The 21,331-nt window shown below is 46.8% G+C and overlaps 1 protein-coding gene and 1 non-coding gene across 3 annotated transcripts in view; one reads left to right on the top strand and one right to left on the bottom strand.

Annotated features, from left to right (window-relative positions):
- The window catches only part of MFHAS1 (malignant fibrous histiocytoma amplified sequence 1), a 97,743-nt gene that overhangs the window by 8,188 nt on the left and 68,224 nt on the right, over positions 1–21,331 (bottom strand). For both annotated transcript variants that reach the window (XR_004384092.1, XM_032869972.1), the window contains exon 2: positions 3,022–3,148. Coding sequence is in view for 1 of the 2 variants with exons in the window: in XM_032869972.1 (XP_032725863.1) it covers positions 3,022–3,148 (127 nt within the window). In the remaining variant the exon portion in view is untranslated. The remainder of the gene's footprint in view (positions 1–3,021; positions 3,149–21,331) is intronic.
- On the top strand, positions 12,922–13,025 carry LOC116874966. The gene has a single exon (XR_004384097.1). It is a non-coding gene; the product is annotated as a U6 spliceosomal RNA (small nuclear RNA).

Below are 21,331 nucleotides of genomic sequence, written 5' to 3'. Positions count from 1 at the left end.
CTGGTAATTGGCGAAGAGGACAAGAAGGCACTGAGCTCCTCAGTTATTCCCCCGGAGGGTGAGGGAGAAGAGAGGCATCTCATTCACGGACCTTTTCCCAATGGAAAGCTGGCTCGCCAATCACCAAAGCAAAAGGGAAAAGGACGTAAAAAAACCACTAACCTACTCTTTTATTCTCTGTCTCTTCCCACAGGGAAATAACACACAGAAAAATCTCAAAATGAGAATTAGAAAAGCTTGGAATTTTTAAGAAAGAGCCCATCAAAGAACAGTGGTCAAGGATTTTTCTAGCACACGGTAGCCCCATTATTTTATACATGGTCAGAGGCAGGCTCCAAGTTAGATGGCAAGTCTCTGTTCTGACCAGTAAAGGAAAGGAGTAAGTTGGTTAAAGAGCTTAGACTGTCTTCAGAAACCACCATGAGATTGAGATTGATGGTGCTGGAGGAGAGGGTGATGATTCTGATGGGATTCTGGAAGACTTTTCGGGCTGAGGCCTGCTGTGCTGGCGTAATTACTAAGAATGCTCTTGTCACCCTCAACCCTTTCCTGATTTGAGCAGTAAAATACTGACCCATGTAGCACGGATCAGCGTTGCCTTGGTGCTGACAACTGGTTACGGACCAGAGAGAGCCTCTGTAGCCAAGGATAAAGACCACTGGTGAGGGAGCACCCCCTTAGAGTCAGGGAGGGGACCCCAGCAATCAGAAAGCGCAGCGTGCACACATTTGAGATCAGCAGCGGGACTACCATTTTTCAGACCCGCGCCTGGCCCTTCCTCCTGGAAGTTTTTATCCATATGCCTGATTCAGAAAGACAGCTCTCCACTACCCACCTGCGTTTTCTGGATGACAGAGAAGTAAAAGATCTCTCTGCCACGACTTGCTCAAGTTAACCTGGCTGGAGTTCCAAAGGCAGTGCAGTAACAGCCCAGCCTCCCAAGTTCTCCTGCCTGCTGGTAGCCCCAAGTCTAACTGTTGGGGTCAGACCCAAGCAGTGACCCCACAATAACTGTCTCCTGTGGCAGCTTTCCTCCTCAGTCCCCCCAATCTCCTATTTTCCATGCCCTGTCATCTGTGTGTACATCAGACCTCTGCTGGGCAGGGCTGGGCCTGCCTGTATGTTGGTTTCCATGGATATTCCTTCGTGTAGAACTGAGACTCCACGTCAACCCTGCTGTCCACTGTACGACACTTTAAAAAAAAAATGTATTTTGAAATAAAATTACTCCCACAGCTAGGTCAAAAGTAGCTTGATCCCCAAAGGTATTCTCTCAGCATCCAGACGTTGGAGGCTACATGGCTCTGATGACCCAAGACCTAAAGCTGCTTATTCATGTAGGTACAACAAAGCGTGCAAGACAGACGGGCTGAGAGTGCTTTCTCCCGGCCAGCCTATGGCTGGCCTAAATGTCCTTCTGCGGCAGGACAGCAAGCAGCCCCGCGGAGAACGCCGATCAGTGGGCTCGGTGCCGTGGCGGCTTCTCGTGCAAATGGACATGTTAACTTCTACCTCTATCTCTCTCGCCTCTTCAATGCCACGCAGCTATGGCAAAACAAGCCTTGGCTGAGCTTAGGACGATCTCCGCCAGCGCAAAGCGTAGTGCAAACTACTGTCCTCCAGGTCAGAGCTGCGACGTCCTTAGCCTTTCCCCACGTGTGTCTGACAGAAAGGGGCAATCCCATTGCTGTCGTTTGACGGGTTCGGGGCAGGGGATGCTCTGGTTAGTATGAAGCTACTGTGTAATCCTAAGAAGCGCCTCGCGATTTCACAGTGTCTCAGGGGCCCGTTAGTGACAAAGGAGATCGTGTGCAGCAGGTTCGCTGAAGCAGCGTTCTGCACGCCCAGCCTTAGCTAAGCGCCCCCCTCGGGCACTCAGTGATGTTTTCCAGCAAAGACGAATTATGGGTGTTCTAATGATTCACCCCGTTTAGAGAAAGGGGTGCCTCTTCCATAGCTGCGAAGGAATGAGCGCCCGCTGACCCCTGGCTCTGCAGACGACACACCATAGTCAGGAAAAGGGACACTTCAGGGCAGAAGCAGGAGCCCCATTCCACCCAGGGCTCTCTGGAACACAGCCTCGCAGTAAGTTTCTCAAGATGAGGAGGACGGGTCACTGTTTTCAAACGCAAACTTTGGAAGCACCCTATAAAAAGCTTACATATACGTAGAAAAAAAATTCTATGTGTCAACTAGAAAGAAAAAATGAAAGTCTGCTGTCTGACTACTTTGCGGGACAAATCACGTCGCTGCTGTCCCCCAGATAATGAGATCTGCTCCAAGAAGCCTGTGGCTGCCACTTTCCAAGATCTGCGGTGAAAAGGTATTTCACCTCAGTTTAGCAGTACCCTGTTTGCTTCCTAATACTACAAAAAGAGACAAACAAAAACTGAACCCAGGATGAGTCCGATGTATAATTACTAAGCTAACCCTGTGTCCGAGTTAGCTCATATGTGTACGTTCACCATGTTTAAGTCTGTCTGGGGGACGGTGGAAGCTTCCTTCTGCACAACCCCTGATTATTAAGGACTGAGAATCAGAGACCCACAGAGAAAAATAATTTACTACAGATTTCCTGTAGGCTTTTCTTATTTAATGAGCCCTCACTGTTCTCACTATCCATTAAAAAAAAAAAAAAAGCTCTTTTTGGATTCATATACCTGCAAATATACTAAAAGTCAATTAACTGCATGCTTTAAATGAGTGAACTGTCTTGTATGTGAATGATAGATAGCTCAATAAAGCTGTTAAACGCTCTTTTATCAGCAAAGCAAAAAAAAAACAAAACAAAAACAAAAACAAAAAAACCCAAAAAACCCACAAACAAGAAAAAAACACATCAACACCTCCTAGTTTGCTAGGAATAAGCAAGCCACAGTGTCTCTATCACCTAGAGATCTAGGTCTGCCCAGGGGGAGTCGTCAGGGTTTGCCAACACATACTTGAACTTGGCTTTCTGTTGTCATAACCACTGAGGCAGGATGGGGAGTGAGGGACGGGGGTACCACATCTGGAACTCACTTAGAACAGGGGCTGATCACAGTCGGTGTAGGTGGGTAAACCAAGGCAACATTCACTCGCTCGCTGCCGTTCTTAGGGCAAATGATCTCTGCCACTCCTTCCGGTCTGGGCTGACTCAGCAGCTCCCCTGCAGGAAGAGAGAGAAAATGCATTCATGAGATGTACCTTAGGAATGGGACCATTTCACTGAATGTTAGAGCGCTGGGGGGTGGGGAAGCAGGGAGGAGAGCAGGTACCGAGGAAGCAAAGGGTCCGCAGACAATGGAGTCCGAGAACAAATATGCCCCCGGGGATCACAAAACTGGCCTCACTCCCACTCCACTGCCTAAATTCTCATCTGCGTCACCATGGAGAACGTTCTTGTGGTTGTGGCAAAAGGGCCATAGTTCCAAACAAAGACAGTCTCTGCCACCGTTTTCCTCACCTTCTTTTTCACAGACTGATGCCGGAGATCTTTATCTAGATGTCACGGCCAAGAACTGAGCCAGGATCCCTAGAGCCCTGGGATGCAAGGGCTGCTAAGGAGCTTCCTGTAATTAGCATTCGGGACAGATGGGATTGGGGCAGACCTTAGCAGCCTTTTGACAAAGACCTGCAGAAATGGTCTCAAAATGCAGCCCACTAGAAGTGCTATCAAGGTAAACAGCCCAGCTCCACATGGGCAAGAGGGCAAGAGGATTTCTTGGGTAGGTGTGTGTGCGGATTTGAAAGCACCAGCTTAAATACTACATGATGAGTAAAGGGGTCTAGTAAAAACAGACAATTAACTTAATGGATCACCACAATACCCCTGGGGCTCTGCATGCCTGGGATATAATCTCTCTCCGACTAGATCATTAAATCCCTAAGAGCAGTGATGACTTCCCTTCCTTAGTTTCCCCTCTCTCGTCCACTTACTGGGCAGCTGCCTGACATCTCTCTCTCTTCTCCTGGCTAGCACGGTGCTCTCACTCAGAGAAGATACAATAACCAGCTTCTAGCTGAGGATGGGAGCTGTTACTGCCTAAGTCTCCCTACTTAAACCAAGACGTTAAATAAACCAAACTAAGGACACAAAAATGTATGTCAACTAGGCAAAGATACTACTGAAAATAAGATGTCAATTCTTTGGCAGCCATCACTTATAGAATGGACCTGAGATTCTAGCGATCCCCAAGTTAAGCCAACAAAGGATAATAAAAAAAAAATCCTTTGCCTCAAAATATCCTATTTCTAAAGGCCCTACCTTCAGCAGAACCCACAGTAATAAAGGCACGGCCATGTGCTGGCCCTTGAACTTTGAACCTTGAGCTTTAAATGTTATTTATTTATTTTTAAATTAAATTTAAAAAAAAATTTTTTTTTTTAGATTTTATTTATTTGTCAGAGAGAGAGCACAAGCAGGGGAAGTGGTAGGCTGGGGGAGAAGCAGGCTCCCCACTGAGCAAGAAGCCTCATGCGGCGTATGATCCCAGGACCCTGGGATCATGACCTGAGCCAAAGGCAGACACTTAATCCACTGAGCCACCCAGCCATCCCGAACTGAGAGCTTTAAATGTATATCTCGTTTCATCTGTGTGATGTCTCTATAAGGGTTACCCTCATTTTACAGATAAGGAAGCTAATGGTCAGGACGTTATATGGTGTACCCTAAGTCAAGGGCTAGCAAGCAGGCAGACTCGGGATGTGACCTTGGGAAGTCCTCTCTGGGGAGCTTACTCTTCGCCCTCACCCTCCGAGACCTCCCAGAGTGGGAACTGTTTCTTCATGCCAGAACACGTCTCCTAGAGGAGTACTTTTAAAACAACTATTTTTAAATAATGAACTAAGCATTGACATATTTGTACTTTTATGATAAGACATTCGTTTCCTGCTTTGAGCATTTTTATATGGTTTTGGATGATATGAATGGAATAGAATTCGAAGTTCCTTAACCAAACTACTGTCAACACCCAATTACTGCAAAGTTAATTTAGCATGACTAGCTTATGTCATGGATACATGGATATCAGAGCTAAGCTCTGACACCAACTAGGAAAAGAGTCCAATATATAAAAATGCAAGTTAAGAATGCAAACGCTATCAAATGCTATCAAAGCAATAAAACAAACCAAAGTAATAGCACGTTAGAGCTGGATGCAAAGTTGGAAGTCGTCCGGCCCGAACACCATGTTCTCAGTCAGAAACTCTCTGAGTTTAACGTATTTGTTCCAAGTCCCACAGTGAGCTGCACGTCTTTGACCCAACCCAGCTGCCACGCAACCAGGACCACAAGAGGGTGCCCCGAACACCGCAGGCCTGGTAACACCCTGGTCCTGGACCGCTCTCCCCGGATCCTTAAGGAATATTTTCAATTTGCACTTTCTGTCCCAAGACTACTCCCAAGGCCAGAAGCTTCTCCTGAGAACACTCTCCTGCTTGGAAGTTCATGCAGCCCCTCAGTGGCCCAAGAGCCCAGGATTCAGCTGTGGGTGCCCAGACCCCACTCGGGCACCCACCCCCCTCACAGGGGCTCCCTTGCTGGCTCTACTGCAGGTTTCCGTGAGCAGACCCGTTTGCCAGAGCTGAAATAATCTGTAGTAGACTTAGTACTAAGCATCCGTTATCAATTTTTATTAAACCAACAGCTTTAGTGCTCCCCTCCCCAGATTCCTAGTATCAGACAGAACCAGGTAAGCGGCTCTGTTTGGGTCCCCCTCCTCCCAGCAGCACCGCCAGCCACAGAAGCGGCATGAAAGCTGGAGGCACCGAGAGGGCTCACACATACAAAAAAATCCACGTAATGCTCCAGAACATGGAGCAGCGGGGCCGCACGGGTCACGATCTCCAGCCTGTCTGTGCTCTCCCAGAGGCTACTGCATGCTGCCGGCATTCCTAGGATGGGAGATTTGGCTAAGATTGCTGTTGCTAGACTGAGAAAATAAGGCAAGTAGCTTATTCTTCTCAAAAAATGTACCACAAATACAAAAAGTGGTACATAACTCGTGTTGTCTACTGAAATAGAAGCTCATCGTCTCAGATTTCCTTAACACAAACTTGATTTTCAAACTAAAGGGTGCCATGCCTTGGGCGCAGGTCAGGATCTCTGGGCCCTGGGATCGAGTCCCACATCTGGCTCCTAGCTGGGCAGGGAGTCTGCTTCTCCCTCTCCCTTTGTCTCTCCCCCTACTTATGCTCTCTGTCTCAAATGAATAAATAAAATATTAAAAAAAAAAAGCCTAAAATACTGAAAATACTGAATTAAGATTCACTGAGTATCTAAATAGAGAGATCTTACAGTGTGTGAGGAGACACAGGGGATACAGGAGTCTAAGTCAAGGCCTCTGATACAGAGGGTCCCCCCCATCCAAGAAAGTCAAACATCTGTAAAAAGAACTACAGTCCCTGTGACAGGGACCCCCAAGCAAAGTTATGAAATGTTAGAAGAGCAATGAGGAGGACAGACTAATGCTAATTTGCAGGACTAGAAAAGACCTCAAAGAGTGGAAGACACCACCTCAGAAGCCCAGGAACGTTCATGACCATGTGTTCTACCTTATCATCATACTGTTATATATGTCAAGGTGAATGACACCCGTTGATCCCAGAAGGAAAAACGATGATCACAGTTGCAGCTAACATTTATTGAGCATTTATTATGTGCTTATGCTATAAATGCATTATGTCACTTAGTTCTGATAGAGCCCTACGAAGGTAGGTACAATTTTTATCTTCAGGAGAGAGAGTCTCAAGGGGTTAACTACTCACCAACATTCACAAGGAAGCAGTGGCAGGGCCAAAATTTGGACCCAGGACTATCTGACTCCACTCTTAACCACCACACACTACTGTCCTGGGCAGCAATATCGTGATAATTAAATTAGACAACATAAGAAGTACTAAATGTTGTATCTGGCATCTAGTAAGTTCCTGACACTCTTACTATAGTGATGAAAATTTTTTTTTGAAAAGCTCACTTTTCCAACTATATAAAAAATTCATTTACAAATACATGATCAGTAACCAGATTCTCTATAGTAAAGTAATACACAAGGATCAGACCATAAGTTATCTGCCTGCAAAACACCACATCCCCAGAGATTTGAAAACTTCAAATGAAAAAGAAAAATTAGATTTATTACACATCTGTCATCACTAGCAAAAGCAAATAAGAAATAAATTCCAAAGTTGGTAGGAGTTGTAAAAAAAAAAAAAAAACAAACAAAAACCAAAAAGCTACATTTATAGAAAATATGTTAGTAAAGTGAGGACAGATATAAAGTAAGGACAGATATACATGTGACCTGGCATGTTCCCATTTTCAGGATCTTGTTTCAAGCCCTTTCCTCTCTGACAAAAATTATGCAATGATTGCTCGTGGCCACAGTATTTATAAAACAGTGAAAACTTGGTTACCCTCTCAAGCGTCCAACAATGGGGACATGATGAAAAACTATGACACGCTATTAAGAGGGGATCCTTCCTCTGTGGTCGTTAAAAATTAAGAGACTGACCTTTCTGGGTGACAGTGTCAGTTGAAAAGTACCCTCTGATTAGAGTATATGAAACTCACAAACGAGCTTCGAGTGAAACGGGTCATTCAAGATGAAATGGGCCTGAGGTTGTTTATTTATTTTTATGTTTGAGTCCATAGTAGAGCAGGACGGAAAGCATGTTTCACAACTGAAGGGCCAGGCCAGCTGTAAATGCTAATGCTTTCTCTTCTGTCGGAGATCTTCTGTCCGTGGGCAGTAAGCACACACGCCATCGAAGGAGCAGAAATTTGGCCTGACGCACAGAACACTGCATTCTCTGAAGCAGTATTAGGCCACTAAGTTATGAAAAACTGTTCTTAATGACTCCGGCTCAAGATTTCTGGCATTAAAAAGCTACCACATCAACTGTTTCCCTTCCCACCCCCGCCATAAAAAACAGAACACTAAGTTTTATTATGATTCTTTTAAAAAATCAACAGAAGGTGAGGGGAACGAACTCTTCTCCATCTTTTTCTACTAAGCATCAGAATTCTCAAATGTGGGGCACATTACTCAAAATACTACAAATTGATCATACTAATGACTCAAATCATAATATTAAACGCCCTGCACATTTCAGTGCAAATGAAACCCACTTCCTGATCCGGGATAAAGATCTAAATTATGAATATCCCTCAAAACAGCCAAAGAGGTCTAGATAGTAAAACAAACAATGATATAGGTTCTATTAAGGAAGGAATGATCTGGAAGTCTTCGGAGCGTCTTGAGCTCTACTTTCTAAAATTCACACCCCTTGCCCCAAAATCCACTGCTGTATTGTAATTAAGTGTGACTCTTGAGTAGCGGCTATGAGATACGTGAATGCCTGTTTCCCATATCTCCATAGGGCAAAGGCAGCATCGTCTGAAACCATGAGCAGGAAGGTTCCCCGCTTGGCAAGCCCACTGAGTTGTCAGAGACAGCAAAGACCAGAGAACTCCACGGTCGCTTCATATGGAGGAGGAGAGCCAGAGAGAGGTAACAGGACACCTGTCTTAAGATGAAATAAAGCCCAGAAAGTGTATACACGAGAGAAGTAAACCTTCAACATCCAAACGTTCAACTTAAAAACGTGCCATTGTGCACACTTCCAAGTGTGAGAAAAGGCAGAAGAGATCTCCCGGTACCTGCTGGGTCCAACATAACCAACCATTTGTAGACTCGGCTGCATCTGAGAGGACGGTCCCCCATGCCTGTACCCCCTCCAACCGGTGCCTCCCTCAGGATGACGGCTGGGCGGCTCCTGACTGGCCGCTGCTCCAAAGAAATAAAGTAAATAGGCCTGGCTGTGTGTTTTGGTAGTCTTTAAAAGAAATTCCATTTTCTTAAGCAGCTTTGGTCTCAGCCCTTTGATTATGAATTCCTTTTTTTTTTTTTTTTTTTTTTTTTTTGGTGGGGAGAAAGTGACGCGCAGGAAGGAGGGTAACGAGTCTTTGTAAAGAGCAGAAATGGACCTGGGTCTTCTGTTTTGGAATCCAGAATTGTGCTCATCTCTGGCAGTCATCTTTCTCACCGTCGTCTTTTTTAGGACAGGGTAGGGTATACCCTGGAACCACAGGTCAGACGAGTCCACGGTTGGCTGGCCGAAGCCGGTAGGCTGTGGCACCTATCCTCTGGGTTCTGGAAGCTGTCTGGGGGTTGGGGAGCAAGCTGTCAGGCTCACTCGGAAGCTGGGGGGGAGTGCGGGGGCACCAGCCGGAGTCCTTGGAAAGCTACCTCCGTGGTCTGCTGAATTCATGGGAAAGCCAGCTGGGACAGCCTCAAAACTCCCCAGAAGCTGTCCCCTGAGACTGCCAGGAAAGCGGCTGGGTCCCTAGAGATTCAGTGGGCGTCTTCTGGCCGACTCCAGAAGTCAGCAGGGATGCCTGTACACATTGTCCAGCCCTTGGCTACATGAACTTGTAGAGAGTTCTGGGACTCTGAGAAGGCTCCCCAAGACTGCAGGGAAGCTCCGTGCTTCCTGGGAGCGGAGTCCGCTTTTGGCTCCATTAGCACCTCTTGGAAATGAGTCAAGGGATGATAAGACCACTTAATAACGGGATCCATCCTGAGGGATGAATGAATTCCGAAGGCAGCCGCAAAAACTCACACCGTCAGAAATGATGAGCTTCTCGTAAATTGTGCTTCCGTTTTCACCAAACAGCCCTGCAATTCCTCAAAATGTGGGAATCTACCGAGTTCTGCACAATTGAACAAGGTGAAGACTTTTCTGTCTCCAGCCATTTGCTGAATTCTCAAGACCAGTTCTGATGCTGAAAGCTGGGATTCCTTAAAAAAAAAAAAAAAAAAAAGAAAGAAAGGAAAAAGAAAAGAAAAGACAAATGCAAATGCCCTTCTGTGCCTCGATGCTTTGGGGACAATTTGTAAAGTCTTATCAGTAAGAGAGCACAATCTACCAGCCAAACGGAAGCAGGTCAACTGGGGTTCTTGGACGTGCCCTTGAACTAAAGGTGCAAGTCAGCTCCCACATTCAGCGAGTTTTCGGGGCCTGCTCATCAGACGGCACTAAACAAAGTGAACTTCGACACTTTGCTTCCATTTCTCCCCAGCATCCTCCAAGGTGGTGGTGGCGGGGACAGAGGCAGAAGGAGAAACAGAGATCACGCTCTTGATGACTTCTGTGACTCACACAATGATTCTGACCTGCGGAGTCTTAAGATTGTCCTAATGAGTAACAGAAGCCAAGCCAAGCAGGAGCCCTGCACTGGGCACAAATGACTGATACCTTTAATTCTGCCTTTTATGGAAGATGCTCCATCTGGAGTGAACACGCTCCGCTTTTCCTTGTTTGGCCCAATTCCCAAGAGATGAGTGTCCTAAGAGTAATGTCTGCTTACTAATTACATAAAGCTTTGTTTGTTTGTTTGTTTGTTGAGGGACAGAAGGAGGTGACTAGCATCTCCGGCAGGCTATGTCAAGCGGGGCTGCATTCAGACCCTCCCTGATGGAGAAGGACTCTGGTCTCTTCTGGATCCAAACAGTTGTGACCTAAGATCACAGCACCCTTTCCAAAGCGTCTAACCGGAGTTGGACCAGGAGAAAAGAAAAACAAAAACAAAAAAGGTTAACATGATTTCTTTTCAAATCTCTGCCCGAATTTTGTCACTTTCTTCACATTATAAGCTCACACTTCCTTGTCGTCAAATCTGTTTTCCTTTTTTGTTTTTTTAACTCACACACATCCAATCCTCTGTACCCTTCTTCCTACCACTCACTTCCTCATGCTTGGCTCGATGCAGTCGTCTTTCCCTCAGCCCCTGTTTCCATCACCGGCCGTGGAATTCGAGCCCCATCACCCCCTCCTCCGGGCTGCTGCTCTGGCTAGACTCCGCACCTGCTGGAAAAGCCTCAGGGTCTCCGAACTTACAGTCTCCTTCTCCCAGTGTTCATCCCAGCACTGGGACGAGATGCCAGGTAGAGGCTTCATGAGGATTCCCCTCTCAAGTGAGGTTCCAGAAGACACAGGATAAACATTCCTGGGGCTGGAACAGCAGGTGAACCTGGCCGCGGTGGCCTTTACTACACAGAGGACAAATGACTCCAGCCAAGTTGCGGGGAGCTCGGGAGCCTCCTCCTAAGGGCTCCCGAGCTCCAAAGTCTCTGCCTTTGGATCTAGAAGAGTGAACCCGAGCAAAATAAAAGATTGTATCAAAGTTCTTTACCCTTTCTGGTCTCAGAGCCTTTATCAGTCCCAGATTAGCCCAGATAACACACAAATTGCAATAACACGAAAACAAGACACCCTATCTTTGGATTATATACAAGATTTCTCTCGAGTGTCTAAAAATAAAGCACCCCGCATCTTGAAAAGCAGAACCATGAGGCACCCCCTGAAGCTTGGATGAGGCGGGCTTCTGACAGGAAAGCTTTCGAACCACAGCAAGCACAGAGTAAACACTCACTACCCGCAGGGAGGGCCAAGGGCTGGTCCAGAAAGTGCCAACAAACTCATGCAAGGAAATCAATCACGGACACACTGTGGGAAGGTGAGGCATCCAGAGCTGAAACTACAGAGGACAGCAAGGCCCCCTATGACATGGCTCTCTCAGTAGCAACAACAAACATGAAGCGAATGAATCCCCTCCGTGTGCACACAAATCCCCCCCAAGCTGCGATCTGAAGTTAGCCAGTCGGCTGCTAGCTCAGTCGTGCTGTTTGGTGACGACCCGCGTGTACCCACGTCCCTCAGAAAACGCCCATAAGGACTTACGTCCTCACTGACCCTTGGAATGTCTGCCAGGGTCTGACCCAAATCAAAGCTGGCCTGGGGCTGAGGGACTGACTGCCCCTGCCTCTTCCACCACAGACTCAACTCGCCTCTCCTCAGACGACGCGCCTGCCACTTGGCTCCATTTTCACTGCTAAGGGTTTATATAAATACAAATCCACCCAAGAAAGGAAAAATATTTCCCTTTTTCCTGCTCTGGATAAAGTTCCAAGAGACTTGGCTAAGGATTAGACATGCTTCACAGATCAAAGTGTGTAGGGGGGACCGTGGCGGGGGAGGGGGGCGAGGGGGGGAAGCAGGGCCCAAACCCAACCGGCCTTCCCTCTCTCAAAAGGCAAGTGAGGATTACAAAAAGCCCACACTGCTGGACAGAAGTGCTTTCGAAAGGTTATTCTTTATTTGGATAGCCTGTCACCTACTTCTTACTGGAAACGGTTCCAGGCTCAGAGAAGTGAACGCGGACAACACGAAAGCATTCCTACCAGAACTCTCTCCAGCCGTAGCTTTCCTGTCTGCTGAACATGGAAGGAACTTTTAGGACTGGAACTGAAACAGGAAAGGCCCAACAGCCTTATCAAAATCGACCTGATCTGGAAGGGATGGGATGATCAGAAGCCATAGATTTGCTTGTCTCCTAATAGGGAAGATGACAAGATTTCCACAAATTCATTTTTCTTGGAGGGAAAAGGAGTGAATGTCGGGCTGGGTCAGGGGAGGTGGAGGGAGCCAAGGAGGCCCTGCAGGGGCCTGGGAGACCAGAGAAAAGGAAGGCTGGGAGGAGCACTGAGATGGTCCCTCTTGCTTATTGTGCACACGGCTGTTATCTCCCACGCGCATACACAAACACTACAGGAGAACCTATAGCGCGCGCGTGGGGGGGGTGTACCCCCCAACACGAGAGTCCCTTTACCTACCCCACCCCCACCCAAGTCTCATTCCCAGAAGATCCAGACTGGACTTGGGGCCATTATAAGCTAACAACAAGCATCCATGATGATCTGAAAAGTATTAAATGGCCCTAATCGTAGAAACCCAGAACTCCCTGGCCTCTCTAACCTCTTACAAGTTGCAATTATGAACAAGAAAGAATTCTTCATATTTCAATGGCGCCTCATCTTGACGTAGAAACAGCTGGCTTCCAGACTGAAGGCTAAATACAGATAGAAAGAAAAGAACATAGTGCTTGCTTCGGCAGCACATTTACTAAAATTGGAACGATACAGAGATTAGCATGGCCCCTGGGCAAGGATGACATGCAAATTTGTGAAGGGTTCCATATTAAAAAAAAAAAAAAAAAAAAGAAAGAAGGAAAGGAAGGAACATAATCATGAAAGCATTAAAGCCAATTAGGAAGTATGGGATTGCCCAAATGGGCTTGGCTTCCCATGGGGAAAGGGTAGCGCCAGGGAGAAGCCATTTCTCCGAGCAGCTCGGTCTGTGTAGAACCCGCCACTCAACTAGGCCAATTTGCCTTCCCTGGGCCTCCATTTATCTTGTCTTGAGCTTTTCACTGAATCTGGGACTAAGATCTGACGACCTATTAAACACGGTCACTTGGATACTGACACGTCCAAAATCAAACTCTTGATTCCATTGGCCCTACTTCCCCAAAGTTACTCCTTTCCAAGGCTTCCCCATGTCCATAAATGTCCACTCTGTTCTTCCAGTGATTCTTGACAAAAAGCATAGAGCCAGCCCTGACCCTCCTTTCCCCTTACATCCCACACCACAGCCCACAGCATCAGCATGTCCTGTTGCTCCAACTCAATCCCACCCAGCCCATCCAACCACCTGATCAGCTCCCTTGCCCACACCACCATCAACGGGACTATCGTGGTGCTCTTCTAGCCCACGTCTGGCCTCCATGGTCCATTTCCCTGCTGAAGCCAGACGGGTTCTTTTAGAAAGCAGATAGGGTCATGCCACTCTGCTCAGAACCCTCCAACGCCTCCTGTGTCACTGGGAACAAAGCCCAAGTCCTCACAAAGGTCTCTAAGGTCCCATGTGATCTGCTCCTGTTTACTTCCTGCCCAAGCACCTTCATCCTGCTCCCTGGCCTGACTTTGCTCTGCACCCTGCCCTCGTCCCCCATATACATTTCATTCAGGTCTCTGCTCAACTATCACTGCCTTGAAAAAAAAAAAAAAGAAAGAAAAAGAAATCTTCCTGACCACCTTGTACAAAATAGCATCCCCAATCCCCCGGCCCCTCCATATTCCATTTCCTGATTTATTTTTCTTCACAGGACTTCTGTCCACCTGACATAGAAGGGTTGATGGTGTGTCTCTTGTTATAGCTCATAAGCTCCACAATTATGGAAATTTTTCTTGCTCACTATTGGATCTCAAGCTCCCAGAACAGTACCTGGCGCCCAGTAGGCCCTCAGCAATGGCGGAATCCACAGATGGAGGGCACATACATGGCAGCCTCGCAAGTTCCCTCAGGTCTGTGGTTCCAAATCTGACACTGGTCAGTGCACAGTCACGCCCTCAGGGCCCAAGTCTATAGCCTCTTCTTCCAAAGGGTATACAAGTAACCCAGACAGGGGCCACTTCCAAACATCCCCCCACATGCAGCCTCCTCCATGCACCACAGCCAGAGGCAATCACCCGTAGGGCTCCAGGAATTCACCCTGCTTTTCTATCTTACTTGATCCTGCCATATTTTCAAACTGAAAAAAAAAAAAAAAAAAAAAAAAAAAACCACGACAAAGTCAAAATCCATTTGGGAGGAGTCTAATGCCAACATCTTAAAATATTTTCTAAACGATGACATAGTTCAGAGATACATTATGGAAACCTCTAAGTGTAGCATAAAATGTCTTCTTCTGAACTATAGCTGAAAATGGGTTCGTTTGAGAGTAGTAGGGGTGAGCGGGGGAGACAGGAGGAAGCAGAGGTACCACAAATTATTTAGTGCTCTGGATGTGGGGTAGGGGAGACTCCAGCGGAAATAAGTTCTTAGTGCCCCCTTCCTTTCCCAGTCGCCTCGTTTCCTCTCATGGGCCTATCATGCTGGGTTTTCCATGGGGATGTTCCCGCGGATCCCTGGAGTTGCCTCTCTTCCCCTCTCCTCTGTCCGGCTAATTCTAAAGCTCTGGTTCCCCTGAGCTGCCAGCAGGCCCTGTGCCCTCCCTGCCCTGCAGCCCAGGGTGCTAAGCTGGGGAAGTTAAGGGGCTCACATCCTTTGTTCCCCATCTCTCAAGCTCACTGTCCTCTGCCACCTGCTGCTCAGGGTCTTGAAAATCATTTTATATGTTGCTGCTTTGTTTTGTTTTTTCTCAGGTGCGAGGGTAAATACGGTCTCTGTTACTCTGTCCCAGCTGAAAGCGGAAGTGTGGCTACTGGGTTTGAAGTACTTTCTACATCAGGAATGAAGTCGTTTCTTTATAAATGGTTAGCCTGTCATTAAGGTTAAAAACTCCAATGCTTCTAAAGACACTGAATTGAAAGACAAATCACGGATGGGGAGAAAGTATTTGCAAAGGATATATCTGATAAAGGATTTTATCAGATAAGCTGATAAATATTTTAAGCTGATAAAGCTTAAATAAAGAACAGAACTCAAAACTCACTAAGAATATGAACAACCCAATTTTTAAAATGGGCAATAAATCATTCAATTAAATTAAATAGGGGCACCTGGGTGGCTCAGTCGGTTAAGTGACTGCCTTTGGCTCAGGTCATGATCACAGGGTCCTGGGATCAAGCCCCACATTGGGAATCTGCTTCTCTCTCTCCCTCTGCCTGCCGCTCCCCCTGCTTGTATTCTCTTGCTCTCAAATAAATATTTTTTTAAAGAAACAACATACCATCTAATACCTATAATAACTGGTAGGTGATGCCTCCCACCAATGGCTATAGAATTAGCAGGTCCAAGTAGTTAAAGGGAATTGACAGTTGTCAACTTCTGAGGAAGAGCGATAATATGGCAATAACCAATGACAGCTTCTACAGGACACACATACAAGAGCTGACCTACAAGGTAAGTCAGGGAGTCACACCTTTAATCACACAACTTTAACCACCTAGAGGCATGGAAGCTTGGTTTCTTTCTCCTCTCCTCTTCTTCCACTTCAGAAAATTACTCTCTGCCTATTACAAGGTTAAGAGTATTATCACACGAAGTGAGACATACACTTTAGTTCATCCAACGCTATTCCAAACTTCTAGAAGACAAGGCTAAGGGTAAAGACCCTGGCTCCTTTCAGTCTTGAAGCACAGAGTAGTGCAGGGGCTGACCCACAAAGTCAACTCAAGAGACCACTACTGTCTCTCCACTTAGACTGGAAAGTACACCAGAAAAAGCAACCATAATAATCTCTAGCAAATTTGCCCTGCTTTTTATGGGAGGAAAAATCTCCTTTATTTCTTGAGCTGAGAAAGTATGACCCTTTATATCTAAACTCTTTAACTGAAGCCAAATTTGCATTGGGTTTACTAGTCTAATAAAGCCATTTGAGACAAAAAAGTGTGGGCAATTGCCAACCTACAAATATTTGACTTTTGAAAATAATTAGTGGCCTCATTGCTCTTAGCAGTGATGCTTTTAACAATTCCAAGCAGCAAGCCTTCTACCGCCCTGTCTCCTGGGTCCCAGCCCCACTCACTGCAGCCAGCCACAGCCCTGAAGCCCAGCCCAGCCCTCAGATGTGGGAGCTCTGGCCTTTCCGATCTTCGTCCTCACTGTGGGCTCTCGCCCGTATCTATCCCTATGTCCTCAGCCACACACTCCACTATGGACTGACAGTGCCAAGACATATGGCCACAAATGTTCTTTTATAACTTTGTAGGTTATATGGGCTTTGTGGCTCGGTCTGGACGCCAAACCAGCATTTAGAACATTGTCACTACGGGGCTGTGTCTTCCCCTTTAGAGTCGGCAGACGAAAAAGAATTTTTGGAACACAGCCCTTTGTAGGTTGTGGATGATCCACATAAACCAACGAAAAACTTTGTCCTTCCATACCACAGACCCATATAAAGGGATTTCTTAGGCACAAGCAATATCACATGTCTAGAGGTCAACCATAGGTGACATTGGTCTTCTACAACTTGCTCATTGCTCCAGTGCACCCCCAGATTTTCTGCAACATAAGAGCTACAGAGATTTCTAATTTTATTCTAAGAGACAGGGGAGAAGTATCAACATGAGCATGAGTGCACTGACAAAGTCTGAAAAGTGGCTTTTCCACTTACCACTGTGTGGCCTTGGGGAAATTACCTAGCCTCTCTGAGCCTCACTGTTCTCGTGTCTGAAGTGTGGATAAGAAATGTCAAGCATACAGGAGTGCTCTAAGAATTAAACTGACCTGATCCCCCCTACCTGGCACACAGTAGCAGCTCACTAAATGTTCATTTCTTCCTCATATCCTTGTTCATCTGAAACCAAGGTTTATCCAAAAATAACTTCTGGAAAGAGATGGGCCTATCACAGTAGCAACTGAAAAGGCCTGACTCTCCTATCACCTTACCCCAGATCCCTGTCGCTACCATTATAGTATATCCTGCCTCTAAAGGCAGCACGGGTCCTCTAAAGGACATCTAGCACTTTTGTACATTTCTGGAGGAAGAGTCAATCTGTACCCCTTCTTTGGAGAGAAATTTTGTATTCCATTTCAAGGTATTTATTCTACAGAGATACCCACAAAGGTCAAAGGATATAGTCCCAAGTATTTCTTCAGTATGGTTTCCTACTTTAAAGGCTGAAAACAACTTAAATGCTGAGAGAAGCCTGGTTAAATAAAAAGAGCTTAGATAACAGAATATCATGTAACCAATAATAATAATTTTAAAAAGAACCAGATAGTTCTCTATGTATTAGTATGCCCTGAGTGTATTTTTAACTTTAAAAAAAAAAAAAAAAAAGAACAAGCCCCAAAGCAGTGTTTCTATTTTGTTACCATTTGGCAGGAGGTGAAGGGGTAACCTCCCTCTTCCCCCATTTATACAGGCAAATATATATTTGTAAAAACACAGAGCATCTGGGCAAGGATACCCAGGAATCCTGGCTGTCTCCAGCGGGGGAAATGGATGGCCATAGACAAGAGAGAAGACGTTTTTCTCCCCACAGAGCCTTTTGTGCCTTTTGAAAGGTACTCACCACTTACACAGACTACCAAGTAAACATAAAACTTAAGTCAAGTCTGACTGGCTCAGTCAGGAGAGCGCACTCTACATGATCTCGGGGTTGTGAGTTTGGGCGCCATGTCAGGCACAGAGATTACTTGAAAAGAAAAGAAATGAAAAGAGAAAAGAAGAGAAGAAAAGAAAAAAAGACTATTTAAAATAAAAAAAATAAAGATAAAACTTAATCTATGCCAGTATAAGTTCAATTTTTTCCTTTTTTCTCTTTAGAATAGCTTTCTTCTTTTTTTAAAAGATTGATTTATATTTATTTCGAGAGACTGAGAGAACATGAGAGAGAGTGAGAGGGAGAGGGGCAGAGGGAGAAGCAGGCTCTCCACTGAACAGAGAGTGTGACACAGGACTCAATCCCAGGACCCTGGGATCATGACCTGAGCTGAAGGCAGATGCTTTAATGGACTGAGCCACCCAGGCGCCCCTCTATTTATTATCTCAATTATAAATAAGTTAACACTTGCTGGTTTCAACAAGTAATGAACATAAAATGTATAAAAGAAAGGTGAGAATCACTTTCCTCCCTTGTCCCCTTCGCAAGCATCCGGTCCCCTTCCTTTCCTCTCTCCTTGCTCAGCTCAGACATACTGAGTGCTTCTCTACACATCTGGGATTTTTGTTTGTTTGGCTTCTTTTCCATCAGGCAGAGGCATACCATAGCACAATGCAATGTTCTTTTCTTTCATCCCACTGCATACTACCTGACGGCGGTGTTAGAGCGAGGGCTGTATTTGTTCCCCATTTCTTCATTCGTCTAATATCAATGTCTTTCTCTTCCCTGACCCTCCCCTGCCCACGCTCACACAATTTTACATAAACAGACTCATGTCACACAATCATTTCTTAATGGAGCCCTTTGGTTTGGTTGCTTTTTTGCCACCACTCCCACCCATTTCCTGAACAGTGTCTCATGCCCTTGGAGGGTGAATTTGCATGCCCAGGTCCCCACCCTGTGGTCCTCCCCAGGGAGTCTCTACCCCCAACACCCCCTACCCTCAAGGCCAGGGCTGGCTCCTGTGCTGGGGGCCTCTCGGAGTCAGGGGAGCCCTGGAGCAAAGTGCAGCCAGCTGGCCAGGCAGAGAAGCCAGAGCTCTGGCCAAGTACAATTTCAGACTCAGTGGTGATGCATCATGGAGCGGAGCAATCTAAAAGGAGAAACCCCTGAGAGCTTCTCACAAACCCAGATCACACATCTAAGAAAAAAACAGCACAAGTGACAGAGAAAAGCTCCTCCAGCAATCAGAGGCTTGTGGCTTCTGTATCCTTCCCTACCCCCTTCCTTCACAAGGCAGCAGAGATGAGCCAGCATGTGAGTAGGAAGGGGAAGGTCCAGTCTAGGTGACACAGCTGGCCCCTGGCGGCATCTCAGGGGCTCCCTGCCTGGCCTTGGGGTGAGAGGGAGCAGCTGCTGGATGGATTGGAAGGAGCCAGGAGGAAAGGCTGGGGGATTAGCGGCTTCTGTGTGGAGTTTACGGCCTCCGAGGTCCCTGTGGCAGGAGGTCAAAGAACGAGGAGAGAGTGGAAACAGAGGGTCACTCACTGCTAAGCCCATTTCCACCCTCTGCTTCCCAGTTCTTAGATTTCATGGCAGCAAATTTCACGGAATTCAAGGAAGTACTTAACAATCCTTGTTCGGCAAGGAGGACAGTGCACAAATGATCACCCCCCTCACAAACACGCTTACCCGTCTGTCCATGTAAGATCTTCCCTGATGCCAAAGGCTATGAAAATATAAATCAACCTCCACTGATTAAAAATTTGATTTCTGCCAGAGCTTTGCGTCTTCTTTAAAAGAGGTGGGGGTGGGGCTTTTAAAAGTCCCGACAACCTGCTCGTCCTGTTGAAATCTCAGTTTGGCATTTCTATAAGGACTTGACCTAGATCCAAGAAAACCTCCTTGGACCCCAAGTGTGTGAAGATGTTAGCAGATATCACGCAGGGTCTCAAGCAAGGTTTTCATAAAATCCTACTGATCTCAAGTCTACTGACAGCCCAGGGGCCTTAACAATAACTTCTTAAACACATGCAGAAGACAGCTGGGTCTACCTAGCATCAGGGCACGGCGACTTCTGGGGAAGGCATGGATTTGCTTCCAGAGGAGCCCAGCACGAAGAGGAGGAGGGTGCGGCGCTGACCCCAGGGGCTGGCTCCCATCTGGACCACCGACCGGCCACAGGTCCTTGAGCAAATGGCTTTAAGGACACTAAGCCCAGGTCTCCACGCACTGCCGCCCCCCTCCCACCCCCCGAGAGAGGACACTGCACGCCACGCAGGCCTGTCGTGAGTTATATACACGGGTGTCCAGGTAGAGGCCAGCTGTCTTGCCCAGGGCTCCTGAGCCCCCCGGGGTCCCTGGCCTCAGCCCAGGGCTGGCCACCCGACCACAGGCGGCCCCCTCCGAGGAGTGGCAGCAACTTGCAGCCCGGTGAGAAAAGGTGAAGGAGGCAGATCAGATGGCTCCGTGGGGAACTGGAAATTGGGGTGAGTGACAGATTTAGTGAGTGAAGCAGACAAAGGCTGGGGCGGTCACCTACCTCACACATCAGCTGCAGAGGAAGCTGGGCTGAGGGGAGAAAAAAATGGGGGCAAGTCCTTAGGGAGAGACAGAGGGACAGAAGTTGGAAGGGAAACCAAGCAGGGGACCGAGATGGGGGCAGGGGATCAAGTCAAGGGATTAGAGATGGGAGTCTGGTGACTGACAAGTTGAATGACAGGACCTAAGGGCACATCAGATAGGGGATGTGGGAGGTGGACTGAGAGAGAGATTGGGACAGAGGGACAGAATGACACAAACCAGTCCCAAGTTCCAAATCAACGTAAGGAAAACTTCGACTTGTTTCCTTTCCTTGGATTCTGAGGATCACTGTACTCTTGACATAATCCTGCTTTTCTTCCCTTAAATTAACTTGCAAATGCTGACTGGAACATCATAATTAATAAACGGCTTTGAGCATAGCCGTTTCTTTCATTAACTACAGGGTATTATTTGCAACTAATTACAAAGCTCTCATAAGTTATTATAAAAACCACTTTGAAGACTTGGCTTTATGAGTAACAAGGTATTTCTCTGCATCTAGGAAGGTGCTTTGGGGAAGCCCAGTGAGCGTCGCTGCTGCAAAGGAGAGAGAGCAGGGACGACGCTGAGACCTGGGTTCTGCTCCCAGGGCCGCACTGACTTCCTGCAAGTTCCTGACAACCCCAGACTCCTCTGGGCCCCCGTCCTTCAGCTGCAAAGGGAAGAAGCTGAACTGGTTTATCTTGAGATTCTGTTAGGCTTAAAATAGTCCATTCCAGCTTAAAATACTGTGAATATGTATTTTCTACTGAATTTTCTAGGTTTCTCAAGTTAGACTCGCAAATTTAGCATGAAGTAGAACAATCTCTTAAAGAGGCCAAATGAACATGGCCCGCCCCCCCCCCCCCCCCCCCCCCCCCCCCCCCCCCCCCCCC

Source organism: Lontra canadensis, unplaced genomic scaffold, assembly GCF_010015895.1.
Source record: "Lontra canadensis isolate GAN:19392208 unplaced genomic scaffold, GSC_riverotter_1.0 scaffold39, whole genome shotgun sequence".
Taxonomy (NCBI): domain Eukaryota; kingdom Metazoa; phylum Chordata; class Mammalia; order Carnivora; family Mustelidae; genus Lontra; species Lontra canadensis.
This window is presented reverse-complemented; position numbering and strand designations above follow the sequence as displayed.